This window comes from Halichoerus grypus, chromosome 8, assembly GCF_964656455.1.
Source record: "Halichoerus grypus chromosome 8, mHalGry1.hap1.1, whole genome shotgun sequence".
NCBI classification, from domain to species: Eukaryota; Metazoa; Chordata; class Mammalia; order Carnivora; family Phocidae; genus Halichoerus; species Halichoerus grypus.
Genome location: NC_135719.1, coordinates 34619644 through 34636013, shown reverse-complemented (window position 1 = coordinate 34636013; position 16370 = coordinate 34619644). Strand labels below are relative to the sequence as shown.

General features: G+C 39.1%; 1 protein-coding gene across 7 annotated transcripts in view; it reads left to right on the top strand.

Annotated features, from left to right (window-relative positions):
* HERC2 (HECT and RLD domain containing E3 ubiquitin protein ligase 2) overlaps positions 1 to 16370 on the top strand; it is a 245212-nt gene that overhangs the window by 182828 nt on the left and 46014 nt on the right. For all 7 annotated transcript variants that reach the window (XR_013450354.1, XM_078079011.1, XM_078079010.1 and 4 more), the window contains exon 70: positions 756 to 909. Coding sequence is in view for 6 of the 7 variants with exons in the window: in XM_078079011.1 (XP_077935137.1) it covers positions 756 to 909 (154 nt within the window). In the remaining variant the exon portion in view is untranslated. The remainder of the gene's footprint in view (positions 1 to 755; positions 910 to 16370) is intronic.

Sequence of the window (16370 nt, the reverse complement as noted above, 5' to 3'; positions counted from 1 at the left end):
AGAGAGAGAGATGGCAAGAGAGAGCGAGAGAGAGCACAAGCAGGGAGCCTGAAGCGTGGCTTGATCCCAGGACTCTGAGATCATGACCTGAGCTGAAGGCAGATGCTTAACCGACTGAGCCACCCAGGCGCCCTTTCTTATTTGTTTCTAAAAATAGAAGGCAAGAAGTTTATAATCACCAGAGTTGACCACTTCAGTGGTGTGAATCACTAAAATTTTAAAATGAAATAATGACATTATGGATTGTTGAAGGAATATGGTCTGGGGGCTGCCTCTTAATGTCCTGGGTCAAGAGAAATTCCCACTTATGTTTGTGTTTATAGCCTCTCATTGCAGATACTCTGCTGCTGTTTGGCCTGGATGGCTTGATCATTCTTCTTTATTCCTGCCCACTCCTGCTTGATCCCTGGTGTCTTCTTGGATTTTGGTCATTTTTATCACCTTTCTGCTCCTTCCCTTGATATTTTGTTCCTGAGGAAGATTTTTCCTACCTAGGAAGTAATCTTGTCTTGATGTAAAAAGAAACTGTTGTGATCACAATTTCATCATTTGGGATGTATTGAGTGTCTTATATATGTCAGGCACCTCCCAGCTTCATACATACATATATAGGCACCTCTGTGAGCTCTTTAAACTAGATTTCTCAAATTCCCAAGTGCTCCGCTCTGCCACCCTGTCCCTGCGGAAAGACCTGGAGCAGGGCTGGCAGGGTAGTATCTTGAAGACTTGATCTGTGCCCCTGCTTCCTCCACCAGGTGGCAGATATGTTGCTGGAGCTCTGTGTCACCGAACTGGAGGACGTAGCCACGGACTCGCAGAGCGGCCGCTTGTCCTCTCAGCCGGTGGTGGTAGAGAGTAGCCATCCCTACACGGACGACACTTCCTCCAGTGGCACAGTCAAGATACCAGGTATTCAGTGCTGGCCCAGGGGGAGGAGGTGGGGGGAATCTCTGCCCATAGAATGGCTTCGTTTCTGTAATTGCATCAGTAGAAGTAACCATCACCATTTTATAGAAAAGAAGCTACAGAATTGCTTTAGAATTATTTCTCCCACTTTTCTAATAAAAACCTTTTTTTTTTTCAAAATATGATACAGAAAACCACACAAAGTGAATGTTTAGCTTAATGATCGTTAGGTGGATGCCTTAGTCACCAAAACTCAGACCTAGAAGAGGTCCTGTGCCAGTTTCTAGAAGCCCTTCGTGTGTCCCCACTAAACTGATTGCTGTCCTCATTTGGAGATAAGGGTTCTTGTATTTCTGGACAGTTTTTATTACCCAAGTGTGCTTCCACTTCTTAAGTCTCTTTTTAATTAATAGTTTTTATCTTTTAGTTTCTTATTGTAACTTGAGTTTCTTCCTTTATTTTCTTTTTCCATTTGTTTCAACAATGTACCTACTGAGGAACCTGGGCCTTTGAATCTTTGGGCTTCCCTGCAACTTGGATTTGCATACCCCTGCTGTACTTCAGCCTAGTCTTCAACCTTGTCTTTCTGCAAATTTGCCTTGATTCAGAGTTCCAAGTAGTTCAGCCCCTTTGGCAAGACCATTGGTGGTTGTGTCCTAGCATCTGAAAGTACCTGGTGCCTGCTTGTCTTTCCTTATGTGATGTTAGCAGCTACCAATGCTCAGAGCCTGAGGCCATTAATCCACTGGGGTTGCAAAATGATGCTATTCTAATTGTCTCATTTCTTTCTTATTAGCTGGAATACTTTATAAAGAGATATTTTCCCTCATCCTTTAATTGGTTACCCAGGGGTGCTGTTTGCATAAGCAAGGGATTAAAAGCTTGAGTGTTTTTTTCTTTCTCCTATTTATATATATATATATATATTTTTTTTTTATTGTGTTATGTTAATCAACATACATAACATCATAAGTTCTTGACGTAGTGTTCCATGATTCATTGTTTGCGTATAGAACCCAGTACTCCATGCAGTACATGCCTTCTTTAATAACCCTCACCAGGCTAACCCATCCCCCCACCCCCCGCCCCTCAAGAACCCTCAGTTTGTTTCTCAGAGTCCATAGTCTCTCATGGTTCGTCTTCCCATCCGATTTCCCCCCGTTCATTCTTCCCTTTATGCCTTTTTTTTTTTTTAAACATATAATGTATTATTTGTTTCAGAGGTACAGGTCTGTGATTCAACAGTGTTACACAATTCACAGTGCTCACCATAGCACATACGCTCCCCAATGTCTATCACCCAGCCACCCCATCCCTGCCACCCCCCCACCACTCCAACAACCCTCAGTTTGTTTCCTGAGATTAAGAATTCCTCATATCAGTGAGGTCATATGATACATGCCTTTCTCTGATTGACTTATTTCGCTCAGCATAATACCCTCCAGTTCCATCCACATCGTTGCAAAAGGCAAGATTTCATTCCTTTTCATGGCTGCATAATATTCCATTGTATATATATACCACTTCTTCTTTATCCATTCATCTGTCGATGGAAATCTAGGCTCTTTCCACAGTTTGGCTATTGTGGACATTGCTGCTATAAACATTGGGGTACACGTACCCCTTCGGATCCCTACATTTGTATCTTTGGGGTAAATACCCAGTAGTGCAATTACTGGGTTGTATGGTAGCTCTATTTTCAACTTTTTGAGGAACCTCCATACTGTTTTCCAGAGTGGCTGCACCAGCTTGCATTCCCCCCAACAGTGTAGGAGGGTTCCCCTTTCTCCGCATCCCCGCCAACATCTGTTGTTTCCTGACTTGTTAATTTTAGCCATTCTGACTGGTGTGAGGTGGTATCTCAATATAAGGTTTTGATTTGGATTTCTCTAATGCCGAGCGATGTTGAGTCGTTTTCATGTGTCTGTTGGCCATTTGGATGTCTTCTTTGGAAAAATGTCTGTTCATGTCTTCTGCCCATTTCTTGTTTGGATCATTTGTTCTTTGGGTGTTGAGTTTAAGAAGTTCTTTATAGATTTTGGATCCTAGCCCTTTATCTTGATATGTCATTTGCAAATATCTTCTCCCATTCTGTCGGTTGTCTTTTGGTTTTGTTGATGAAGTCCCAATAGTTCATTTTTGACCCTTGCTTCCCTTGCCTTTGGCGATGTTTCTAGGAAGAAATTCCTGCATCTGAGGTCGAAGAGGTTGCTGCCTTTGTTCTCCTTTAGGATTTTGATGGATTCCTGTCTCACATTTAGGTCTTTCCACCATTTTGAGTCTATTTTTGTGTGTGGTGTAAGGAAATGGTCCAGTTTCATTCTTCTGCATGTGGCTGTCCAATTTTCCCAACACCATTTGTTGAAGAGACTGTCTTTTTTCCATTGGACATTCTTTCCTGCTTTGTCGAAGATGAGTTGACCATAGAGTTGAGGGTCCATTTCTGGGCTCTCTATTCTGTTCCATTGATCTATGTGTCTGTTTTTGTGCCAGTACCATACTGTCTTGATGATGACAGCTTTGTAATAGAGCTTGAAGTCTGGAATTGTGATGCCGCCAGCTTTGCTTTTCTTTTTCAACAGTCCTCTGGCTGTTCGGGGTCTTTTCTGGTTCCATACAAATTTTAGGATTATTTGTTCCATTTCTTTGAAAAAAGTTGATGGTATTTTGATGGGGACTGCATTAAATGTGTAGATTGCTGTAGGTAGCATTGACATCTTCACAATGTTGTTCTTCCAGTCCATGAGCATGGAACGTTTTTCCATTTCTTTGTGTGTTCCTCAATTTCTTTCATGAGTATTTTATAGTTTTCTGAGTACAGAACCTTTGCCTCTGGTTAGATTTATTCCTAGGTATCTTATGGCTTTGGGTGTGATTGTAAATGGGATTGACTCCTTCATTTCTCATTCTTCTGTCTTGTTGTTGGTGTATAGGAATGCCACTGACTTCTGTGCATTGATTTTATATCCTGCCACTTTACTGAATTCCTGTATGAGTTCTAGCAGTTTTGGGGTGGAGTCTTCTGGGTTTTCCACATAAAGTATCATATCATCTGCAAACAGTGAGAGTTTGACTTCTTCTTTGCCGATTTTGGATGCCTTTGATTTCTTTTTGTTGTCTGATTGCTGTGGCTAGGACTTCTAATACTATGTTGAATAGCAGTGGTGATAGTGGACATCCCTGCCGCGTTCCTGACCTTAGGGGGAAAGCTCTCAGTTTTTGCCCATTGAGAATGATATTCGCTGTGGGTTTTTCATAGATGGCTTTTATGATATTGAGGTATGTACCCTCTATCCCTATACTCTGAAGAGTTTTCATCAAGAAAGGATGCTGTCCTTTGTCACATGCTTTTTTTGCATCTACTGAGAGGATCATATGGTTCTTGTTCTTTCTTTTATTAATGTATTGTATCACACTGATTGATTTGCGCATGCTGAACCAACCTTGCAGTCCAGGGATAAATCCCACTTGGTCGTGGTGAATAATCCTTTTAATGTACTCTTGGATCCTGTTGGCTAGTATTTTGGTGAGAATTTTTGCATCCATGTTCATCAAGGATATTGGTCTGTAATTCTCCTTTTTGATGGGGTCTTTGTCTGGTTTTGGGATCAAGGTAATGGTGGCCTCATAAAACGAGTTTGGAAGTTTTCCTTCCATTTCTATTTTTTGGAACAGTTTCAGAAGAATAGGTATTAATTCTTCTTTAAATGTTTGGGAGAATTTCCCTGGGAAGCCATCTGGCCCTGGGCTTTTGTTTGTTGGGAGATTTTTGATGACTGCTTCAATTTCCTTAGTGGTTATAGGTCTGTTCAGGTTTTCTATTTCTTCCTGGTTCAGTTTTGGTAGTTGATACATCTCTAGGAATGCATCCATTTCTTCCAGATTGTCTAATTTGCTGGCATATAGTTACTCATAATATGTTCTTATAATTGTTTGTATTTCTTTGGTGTTGGTTGTGATCTCTCCTCTTTCATGATTTTATTTATTTGGGTCATTTCTCTTTTCTTTTTGATAAGTCTGGCCAGGGGTTTATCAATCTTGTTAATTCTTTCAAAGAACCAGCTCCTAGTTTCGTTGATCTGTTCTATCGTACTTTTGGTTTCTATTTCATTGATTTCCGCTCTGATCTTTATTATTTCTCTTCTCCTGCTTGGTTAAGGCTTTATTTGCTGTTCTTTCTCCAGCTCCTTTAGGTGTAGGGTTAGGTTATGTATTTGAGACCTTTCTTGTTTCTTGAGAAAGGCTTGTATTGCTATATACTTTCTTAGGACTGCCTTTGCTGCATCCCAAAGATTCTGAACAGTTGTGTTTTCATTTTCATTGGTTTCCATGAATTTTTAAAATTCTTCTTTAATTTCTTGGTTGACCCATTCATTCTTTAATAGGATGCTCTTTAGCCTCCATGTATTTGAGTTCTGTCCAATTTTCCTCTTGTGATAGAGTTCTAGTTTCAATGCATTGTGGCCCGAAAATATTCAGGGAATGATCCCAGTCTTTTGGTACCTGTTCAGGACTGATTTGTGAATTAGGATGTGATATATTCTGGAGAATGTTCCATGGGCACTAGAGAAGAATGTGTATTCTGTTGCTTTGGGATGAAATGTTCTGAATATATCTGTGAAGTCCATTTGGTCCAGTGTGTCATTTAAAGTCTTTATTTCCTTGTTGATCTTTTGCTTAGATGATCTGTCCATTTCAGTGAGGGGGTGTTAAAGTCCCCCACTATTATTATATTGTTGTCGATGTGTTTCCTTGCTTTTGTTATTAATTGGCTTATATGACTGGGTGCTCCCATGTTAGGGACATAGATATTTACAATTGTTAGATCTTCTTGTTGGATAGACCCTTTAAGTAGGATATAGTGTCCTTCCTCATCTCTTATTATAGTCTTTGGTTTAAAATCTAATTTGTCTGATATAAGGATTGCCACCCCAGCTTTCTTTTGGTGTCCATTAGCATGGTAAATGGTTTTCCACCCCCTCACTTTCAATCTGGGGGTGTCTTTGGGTCCAAAATGAGTCTCTTGCAGACAGCATATTGATGGGTCTTGTTTTTTTATCCAATCTGATAGCCTGTGTCTTTTGATTGGGGCATTTAGCCCATTTACATTCAGGGTAACTATTGAAAGATATGAATTTAGTGCCATTGTATTGCCTGTAAGGTGACTGTTACTGTATATTGTCTGTGTTCCTTTCTGGTCTATGTTGCTTTTTGGCTCTCTCTTTGCTTAGAGGACCCCTTTCAAGATTTCTTGTAGGGCTGGTTTTGTGTTTGCAGATTCCTTTAGTTTTTGTTTGTCCTGGAAGCTTTTTATCTCTCCTTGTATTTTCAGTGACAGCCTAGCTGGATATAGTATTCTTGGCTGCATATTTTTCTCATTTAGTGCTCTGAATATATCCTGCCAGTCCTTTCTGGCCTGCCAGGTGTCTGTGGATAGGTCTGTTGCCAATCTAATGTTTCTACCATTGTAGCTTACATATCTCTTGTCCCGAGCTGCTTTCAGGATTTTTTTCTTTGTCTCTGAAACTCATAAGTTTTACTATTAGATGTCGGGGTGTTGACCTATTTTTATTGATTTTGAGAGGGGTTCTCTGTGCTTCCTGGATTTTGATGCCTGTTTCCTTCCCCAGATTAGGGAAGTTCTCTGCTATAATTTGCTCCAATATACCTTCTGCCCCTCTCTCTCTTTCCTCTTCTTCTGGGATCCCAATTATTCTGATATTGTTTCGTCTTATGGTATCACTTATCTCTTGAATTCTGCCCTTGTGATCCAGTAGTTGTTTATCTCTCTTTTTCTCAGCTTCTTTATTTTCCATCATTTGGTCTTCTATATCACTGATTTTCTCTTCCTCCTCATTTATCCTAGCAGTTAGAGCCTCCATTTTTTATTGCACCTCATTAATAGCCTTTTTGATTTCGACTGGGTTAGATTTTAGTTCTTTTATTTCTCCAGAAAGCGTTTCTCTAATGTCTTCCATGCTTTTTTCAAGCCCAGCTAGTATCTTTAAAATCATCATTCTGAACTCTAGCTCCAACATCGTACTAATATCCGTATTGAGTAGGTCCCTGGCAGTCGGTACTGCCTCTTGTTTTTTTTTTGAGGTGATGTTTTCCATCTTGTCATTTTGTCCAGAGGAGAATAGATTAATGAGAGAACAAAATGCTAATAGGGTAACAACGTCCCCAGAAAATATACACTAAACAAATCAGAAGAGACCTGAAACCAGGGTAAAAGAAAGGGAGAGAAAGAAAAGAGAAAGAAAAAAAGAAAAAGAGGTAAAAACAAGGAAAGAACAACAGCATAAAAGAAAAACAGAGTATGATCAAATATGATCAGGCTTGTGAATAGATCAGTGCCACACACTAGATTTTGGGCGTATTTTGGTCTGTTAGAAGGAAGAGTGCCTCCCAAAATTTTAAAGAAAGAAAAACTTATATATGTATAAAAATAAGGGTTAATACGATGAAGGGATGGAATATCACTGTAAAGATGGAAATTATAAAAGGAATTGATAAGATAAGAAGTTGGTTGAGAAAAGAAAGAAGAGGATTTAAGAAAAAAAAAAAGGGAGAGAATGTGATCAGACCGGAGATTAGAACAAAGCCATAGACTAGATTTATGGTATATTTTGGTCTGTTAGAAGAAGCTGTATCCCAGAATTTTCAGGAGAGAACAACTTATATACATATACCAAAAATAAGGTTAACTACTATGAAGGGGTAGAATATGACTCTAAAAATGAAACATAAAAAAGATGTTTTAAAAAAGGAATTGATAAGATGTTGGTTGAAAAAGGGAAAAAGAAAAATTCAAAAAAAAAAGAAAGTTAAAAAAACAATTAACGTTGAAAGACTAAAGAATCATGGTAAAAAATCCATGAATTCTATGTGCAGTATTCCCCTAGCGCTGGAGTTCTGCTGTTCTCATTGATCGGTAAACTTGGTCTTGGCTGGCTGTTCTTGCTGATCTCCTGGGGGAGGGGCCTGTTGCTGTGGTTCCCAAATGTCTTTGCCAGAGGCGGAATTGCCCTGCCCTTGTCAGGTCCGGGCTAAGTAATCTGCTCGGGTTTGCTCTCGGGAGCTTTTGTTCCCTGCAAGCTTTCCATACAGCTTTTAAGGATGAGAGTGAAAATGGCGGCCTCTGATCTCCGCTTCGGTGGAGCTGAGAACCCGGGGCCCCACTCCTCAGTGAGCCCCCAGAGAAAAGCAGTCAGTCACTCCCGTCTCCCCGGTCTCTGGTCACACTCTATGCTCACCCGGCCTATGACGGAGCATTTCTGTCTCTGGCACCTGACCCCGTGTGGAGTCTCCAAACCCAGCAGATCCCTGCGGTGTGCTCCCGCGTCGCTCCTCCCGGGGGAGGAGGGGACTCTCCCTGGATCTGCCGCTTGTTGGATCCCTGCTGGAGAAGCAGTGGCCCGACTGTGCCGCGGATTACGGTTTATGGCAACCCCAAGCTGAGAGCCCGCACCTCGGCTCTGTCTCTGCAGCCGGCTTCCCCGCTCTGATACCTGGAAGCTCTCCCGCACTCAGGCAGCCCTGGTCTTTCTGTGACCCTGAGTGTCCTGAGTCCACACTGTCCCAGCGAGGGTTCCACACCCCTCCCCACCACTTTGCCTCCAGAGTGACGTCCCTCAGCAGAGCCGACTTCTAGAAGTTCCAATATTGTGCTCCGCTGCTCTATCACTTGCCGGTAGTGGCTGACAGAGGCCCCCTCCCCCACCATCTATCTTCCCAAATATCGCCTCGGATTCACTTCTCCACACGTCCTTCCTTCCAGAAAGTGGTCGCTTTTCTGTTCAGAGAGTTGGCTGCTATTCTTTTCTTCGATCTCCTATTGAGTTTGTAGGTGTTCAGAATGGTTTGATCCCTATCTAGCTTCATTCCTGGGACCAGACGAAATTTAGGTCTCCTACTCCTCCGCCATATTGCCCCTCCCCACCTCCTATTTATATTTTTAAGAGAATGAATGGGTTCCCTATCATTCTTTGAAGGTGATCAGTTAGAGTTTTTTTTTTCTTTTATATCATTGTGAACTCATCAATTTAAACATATATGATGGGCTTTAATAATTGTGATTATGATCCTATTGAAGCTCAAATTATATCATCTCTAGATATCTGGATTCTCTTCAGTTTGTCTCTGGAAATCACTTTGGTGGTCTATTGATAACCTCCATGCAGTATGATATGACAAGATGCTTTAGGCTTGTCATGTAATTTCTGCTCTCCACCTGGAATCTTCCTTGGTGTCTTTTAGTGGAGATGGCATTTCAGATTAATGGGCTGTCATTGTTTCTAGACCTTTTCAGTAGACAGAGATAGGATGAATGTTTGGGCAGTCCACTGACTGACTTTCTTTTGAGTCCATACTGATACATTAGAGTCAAATTCAGAACTGCAAGGTTTCTACTTAACCTCTTCTGTTGCATCTGTTTTCTTCTATACTGAAAATCCTGGTTAGACAGGGATGACAGAATTAGAATATCTCATAATTATTCATTTGCTTTATCTCACGTTGCATAAGCAGTGGACTCAGGATTCAATTCTAATACAAACATGAATATAGTTCCTGAAAATAGCTAAAAAAATTTTTTTTTTGGCTTATGCTATCTTCTTTCTCACAACTTTATTAAAATGATTATACTATGTCTACCAAAGCATAATAGCTATTACATACCATACTTCTTCCAGTCTTCATTTAGTCTTAGTTTTACTCTGTTTAATGCTCACTTCTAGTCCTTTGTCTCTTTTTTCATTATGGTTGTCTGAAGCTCACTCTCTAGTCGGTTATTCTGCAGGGCTCAGACGATGGCAGCCCTGGGATCAGCTTATCCATGACAGTTTGTGCCCAAACCTGAAAGTTAGCTTTTCTTGGTAGTAAATCTTTGGATCACATATTCTTCCTCTGTGAAAGTGTGATGGTGATAACCTATTTTTCCCCTTATATGCTGTGCTTTGTTTCAGTAATTTTACTAGAATATGTTTTCATGTTGGTTACTCTAGGTGATATTCACCAATAAGGGGTGTGCTTCTTTAAAATGTAGTTTCAGGTCTTTTCTCTGTATTACAGTTTGTGCTGTTTGCATCCTTTAGCTCTCTTTCATGGACACGTACGTGGTCATCGTTGTGTGTTGGATACCTTTTAGAGTCAGTGCTGACTACTTCATCTCTCAAATACTTTCTACCTCTTTCTTTTTCTTCCTTTCCTCCTACTGTTTGTCTTAAAGCACCATCTATTATGTTCATTTACTCCTATATTCTTTATAGTTTAGTCTGAATTTTGTAATTTTTTTGGTAATTTTTTACTGAATTTTATTATTTAATACTTTTGTTGTCCTAATTCTAACTTATGTTGTTTCTTTCATATTTTGATAATTTTGTTAATTTTTAAAAACTTCTTTAGAAGTAGTAGATTATAGTTTTGATCTTTTTTGTAGGCATATCTTTCTAGTCTGTGTTTATTGAAGGGATATTATTCTGTTTCTTATTTTTTCTTCTTTTTTTTAAGATTTTATTTATTTATTAGAGAGAGAAACAGCGAGAGAGGGAATACAAGCAGGGGCAGAGGGAGAGGGAGAAGCAGGCTCCCCACTGAGCAGGGAGCCCGATGCGGGGCTTGATCCCAGGACCCTGGGATCATGACCTGAGCCGAAGGCAGATGCTTAATGACTGAGCCACCCAGGCACCCCTTTATTTTCTCTTTTCTAAGAACAACTTTGTATTGGATTTGACCTTGATACTTTTATCTTGCTCATTTTTATGTGAAATTTTTTTTATAGCTTTTAGAAAAGCTTTCTTAACTTTAAGCTATTACTCTTTCATGATAGAAATTAAAAAACAAAAGGTATTTCTACTGAGCATTTGCCTACCACAGAAATCTGGTGGCCTTCTTTATCTTTTTTGTTTCTTACTTCATACCCACTCCACCAGCATATCCTATCATTTCTGATTTTTAAAAAAATTTTAATTCCAGTATAGTTAACATACAGTGTTATATTAGTTTTAGGTGTACAATATAGTGATTCAGCAATTCCGTACATCACCTGGTGCTCATCAGAAGTGCTCTCATTAATCCCCATCACCTATTTCACCTACTCTCACACCCACCTCCCCTCTGGTAACCATCAGTTTGTTTTCTATAGTTAAGAGTCTGTTTCTTGGTTTCTCTCTCTCTCTCTTTTCCCTTTGCTCATTTGTTTTATTTCTTAAATGCCACATACGAGTACAGTCATGGTATTTGTCTTTCTCCGACTGACTCGTTTCACTTAGCATTATACTCTATAGCTCTATCCACATCATTATTGCAATGGCAAGATTTCATTCTTTTTTATGGCTGAGTAATATTCCATTGTGTATATATACTACATTTTCATCCATTCATCTATCAGTGGATACTTGGGCTGCTTCCATATCCTGGCTATTATAAATAATGCTGTTATAAACATCAGGCTGCATGTATCCCTTTGAATTAGTGTTTTTATATTTTGGGGGTAAATACCCAATAGTGCAATTACTGGATCATAGGGTAACTCTGTTTTTAACTTTTTTTTTTTAAGATTTTATTTATTTATTTGAGAGAGAGAGAAATAGCGAGAGAGGGAACACAAGCGGGGGAGCCGGAGAAGCAGCCAGTGCCCCACCCCCACCGAGCAGGGAGCCTGACGTGGGGCTCGATTCCAGGACCTTGGAATCATGACCTGAGCTGAAGGCAGATGCTTAACCGACTGAGCCACCCAGGTGCCCCAATTTTTAACTTTTGAGGAACCTCCATTCTGTTTTCCAGAGTGGCTGCACCAGTTTACATTTCCACCAGTAGTGTAAGAAGGTTCCTTTTTGTCCACATCCTCACCAATACTTGCTGTTTCTTGTGTTTTTGATGTTAGCCATTTTGACAGGTGTGAGGTGATATATCACTATAGTTTTGATTTGTCTTTCCCTGATGATGAGTATCCTTTCATGTGTCTGTTGGCCATCTGTATGTCTTCTTTGGAGAAATGTCTTTATGTCTTTTGCCCATTTTTTAATTGGATTATTTGTTTTTTGGATGTTGAGTTTTATAAGTTCTTTATATTTTGGGTACTAACCCTTTATCAGATATGTCATTTGCAAATATCTTACTCCATTCTGTAGGTTGCCTTTTAGTTTTGTTTCCTTCGCTGTGCAGAGCTTTTTATCTTGGTGAAGTCCCAATAGTTTATTTTTGCTTTTATTTCCCTTGCCTCAGGAGACATCTTGAAAAATTTTGCTTTTCTGATGTCAGAGACATTACAGCCTGTGCTCCCTTCTAGGATTTTTATGGTTTAAGGTCTCACGTTTAGGTCTTTTTTTTTTTTTTTTTTAAGATTATTTATTTATTTGAGAGAGAGAGCAGGAGCAGGGGGAGGAGCAGAGGAAGAGGGAGAAGCAGACTCCCCGGTGAGCAGGGAGCCCGACCTGGGGCTCGATCCCAGGTCCCTGGGATCATGCCCTGAGCCGAAGGCGGCTGCTTAACCGACTGAGCCATCCAGGCACCCCAAGCATGGAATGTCTTTACATTTCTTGGTGTCTTCAGTTTCCTTCATCAGTGGTTTTTTTTTTTTTTTTTTAATTTTTTATTGTTATGTTAATCACCATACATTACATCATTAGTTTTAGATATAGTGTTCCATGATTCATTGTTTGTGCATAACACCCAGTGCTCCATGCAGAACGTGCCCTCTTCAATACCCATCACCAGGCTAACCCATCCTCCCACCCCCCTCCCCTCTAGAAACCTCAGTTTGTTTTTCAGAGTCCATCGTCTCTCATGGTTCTTCTCCCCCTCCGATTTCCCCCCCTTCATTCTTCCCCTCCTGCTACATTCTTCTTCTTCTTTTTTTCTTTCTTAACATATATTGCATTATTTGTTTCAGAGGTACAGATCTGAGATTCAACAGTCTTGCACAATTCACAGCGCTTACCAGAAGAGACCTCCTTTCTTAATAGCGTTTGAAGTAACAGATTTCCTTCCAACCACTGCTTTGGCTGTACCACATAAATTATGATAGTGCTGTGTTTTCATTTTTTGTTCAGCCTAAAATACTTTCTGGTTTCATTTTTGAGATCTCTTTGAACCATGGATTATTTAGAAGTGTTAAGTATTTGGGGATTTCCCAAATTTCTTTCTGTTTGTGATTTCTGATTTAATTCCATTTTAGTTATACAGTTATGATTGTAGTTAGTCATATATTGAATGATTTCAGATCTTTTAAATTTGCTGAGACTTGTTTTATAGAATGTGGTCTATCCTAGAGAATGTTTTATGTTTGCTTAATAGGAATGTGCATTCTTCCTTTGTTAGGGGGAATGTTTTGCAATTGTCTCTAAGGTTAAGATGGTTGGTAGTCCTGTTGTAATCTGTAGTCTTACTGATTTTCTGTTCACTTGTTCTATCATATTCTATCAATTATTGAGATTCGGTATTGAAATCTCTAGCTGTTAATTGTGGATTTGTCTACTTCTTTAATTTCTATCAGCTTTTCATTCATGTGTTTTGGAGCTTTGTTGTTAGATATGCATACCTTTGTAATTGTTATATATTCCTGATGTTTGACTCTTTTTTCAATGTGAAATATCCCTCTTTGTCTCTATTAACGTTTCTTGCCTTAAAATCTATTTTGTGTAATATTAGTATAGCCAGTCCATTTCTCCTATGGTTATTCTTTGCATGCTAGACCTTTTTCCATCTTTTTACTTTGAGCCAGGGTTTGTCTCTGGTTATGCACCTTTTAGTTGGATCCTGCTTTTTTTTCTTTTTTTTTAAATCCAGCAGTCTCTGCCTTTTGATTGAGATGCTTAAGCCATCCATATCTAGTGTAATTATGGCTTTGGTTGGATTTACATCTGCCATCTTGCTGTGTTTTCCCTATGCCTTGTCTCTTTTTTGCTTCTTCTTTTAGTGGTTTCTTTTGTATTAAAATTTTTTTAATGTACCATTTTAATTCTGTTGATTTTCAGCCACTTTTTTTAGTGTTTGCTCTAGGGATTAAAATATGTATTTGAATTTATCATAATCTACTTCATGCTAATACCTTAATTCTGGTAAAATATAGCAACTTTGCTCCAACATGGTTCTATTTCCTCTTCCCTCCTTCTTGCTATTATTGTCATACATACTACATTTACATGTGACAGAGCTGTGCAACAGATCCGTAACTATATGTGTTACATGTGATGTATATGGTATAATAATTATTGCATTATGCCAGGGATTGGCAAACTTCCATATGTCACAAAATATTATTTTGAATTTTTTTCCCAACCATTTGAAAATATACAAACCATTTTTAGCTCACAGGCTATGTAAAAACAGGGGTGGGACAAATGTGGCCCATGGAATATAGCTTCCTAAGCTTTGCTTTATGTAATCTTTTGTCTTTCAGAAATATTTAGGAAAGAAAAAAAAAAACTTATCCTATCTTTTAAAACACGTATTTCCCATTCCCAGTGCTCTTTATTTCCTCCCATGGATTCATGTTTCTATTTGATGTCATATCAGTATGTGTTTATCTGGGAATGTTTTAATTTTGCCTTTACTTTTTGAAGGATAGTTTTGCTAGATATAGAATTCTTAGTTGATAGGATTTTTTCTCTTATATTATTTTAAACATGTCATCTCACTGGTTTCTGTCCTCCATTGTTTCTCAGGAGAAGTCAGCCATTAATGATATTTTGTACTCCTAGATGTCATGTGTCTTTTTTTTTTTCCTCTCTTGCTGCTTTCATAATTTTCTCTTTGTCTTTGGTTTTCAACAGTTTCAGTATAATGTGTCTGGGTGTGGATCTCTTTGTTTATCTTACTTGGGATTTATTAATTTTGGGAACTGTAGATTGTTTTTCATCAAATTGGGGGGTTTGGCTGTATGTGTTTAACTACTTTTTCTGTCCCTTTTTTTTCTCTTCCCTCTTTTTTGGGAGGAAATTGCCATTATTCATATGTTTGTATTCCTTGATGTTGTCTCCTAGGTGTTTGAGACTTTGCTTATTTTTCCTCAATCTTTTTTCTCTTATTTTCCAGTTAGAGTAAGATGGAAATTATACAGTCTTCAATTTGACTGATTCTTTTTCTCTGCCATTTTAAATCTGCCATTTTGCCCATCTAGTGAATTTTTCATTTTGGGGTTATTATACTTGCCAACTCAGAAATTTCTTTTTAGTACTTTCCTCATAGTTTCTCTTTAGTGAGAGTCTATATTTGTTAAATCATTGTTATCTTGTTTTCCTATGTTATCTTTTCTGTTTTGTTTTGTTTTTTTAATTTTTGAACATACTTATTTCTTAAAAGTTGTCTGCTAAATCTAGCATCTGGCCCATCAGAGTCCACTTTTATTGACTGATTTTATTCCTGAGTATGGCTCACACTTTTCAGTGTTTTTGCATGTCTCATAATTTTTGTTGAAAAACAGACATTCTAGATAATATATTGTATCATCTGGTTTCTGATTTTTTTTTTTAAGATTTATAATAGTTATTTTGATTGTTTTGTGTACTTGTTTTATATCATGCCTGGAATTCTCTCTGAAATCTGTTTACCCCATAGCATGCAGCCTCTGATGTCTTGGCTTCACTCTTCTGTTTTCTAGCCTGACTTATAGGGTTTATTCTATATCTTCTTGGCTTATGCTCAAGCCTACTGATCTCCCCTTCTGCTGATGGGTCTACATGTGGATGGAAGCAGGGAGGGCATAGAATTCAGTGTCTTGGCAGTTTTCCTGTGTGTGTGCATCCCAGTTTTTCCAGGCCTCCCTGATGCCCTCAGTAGCCCTTCTGTGGTCTCTGTATTTTATCATTCCCTGTTAAATTTCCAGCTAGTTCTCAGATCTGACATCTAGTGAAACTGTTCTCAGGCCAGTGGAGATGGAGGCTTTCTTGTTGGTCCTTTTACTGGCAATGATCTTGGCATGCATTTTCTCCTTCCTACTCTATACCAGTCAGCTTCTGCTGGAGGCAGTCTCATCCTGGTAGAACTGTCTTCCAGCTTGGATAAAAACATACCCATATATATCCAATGGAATATTATGCAGCCATCAAAAGGAATGAAATCTTGCCATTTGCAATGATGGGGATGGAACTGGAGGGTGTTACGCTGAGCGAAATAAGTCAATCAGAGAAAGACATGTATCATATGATCTCACTGATATGAGGAATTCTTAATCTCAGGAAAGAAACTGAGGGTTGCTGGAGTGGTGGGGGGTGGGAGGGATGGGGTGGCTGGGTGATAGACATTGGGGAGGGTATGTGCTATGGTGAGCGCTGTGAATTGTGCAAGACTGTTGAATCACAGACCTGTACCTCTGAAACAAATAATACATTATATGTTAAAAAAAAGAAGAAGATAGCAGGAGGGGAAGAATGAAGGGGGGAAATCGGAGGGGGAGACGAACCATGAGAGATGATGGACTCTGAAAAACGAACTGAGGGTTCTAGAGGGGAGGGGGGTGGGAG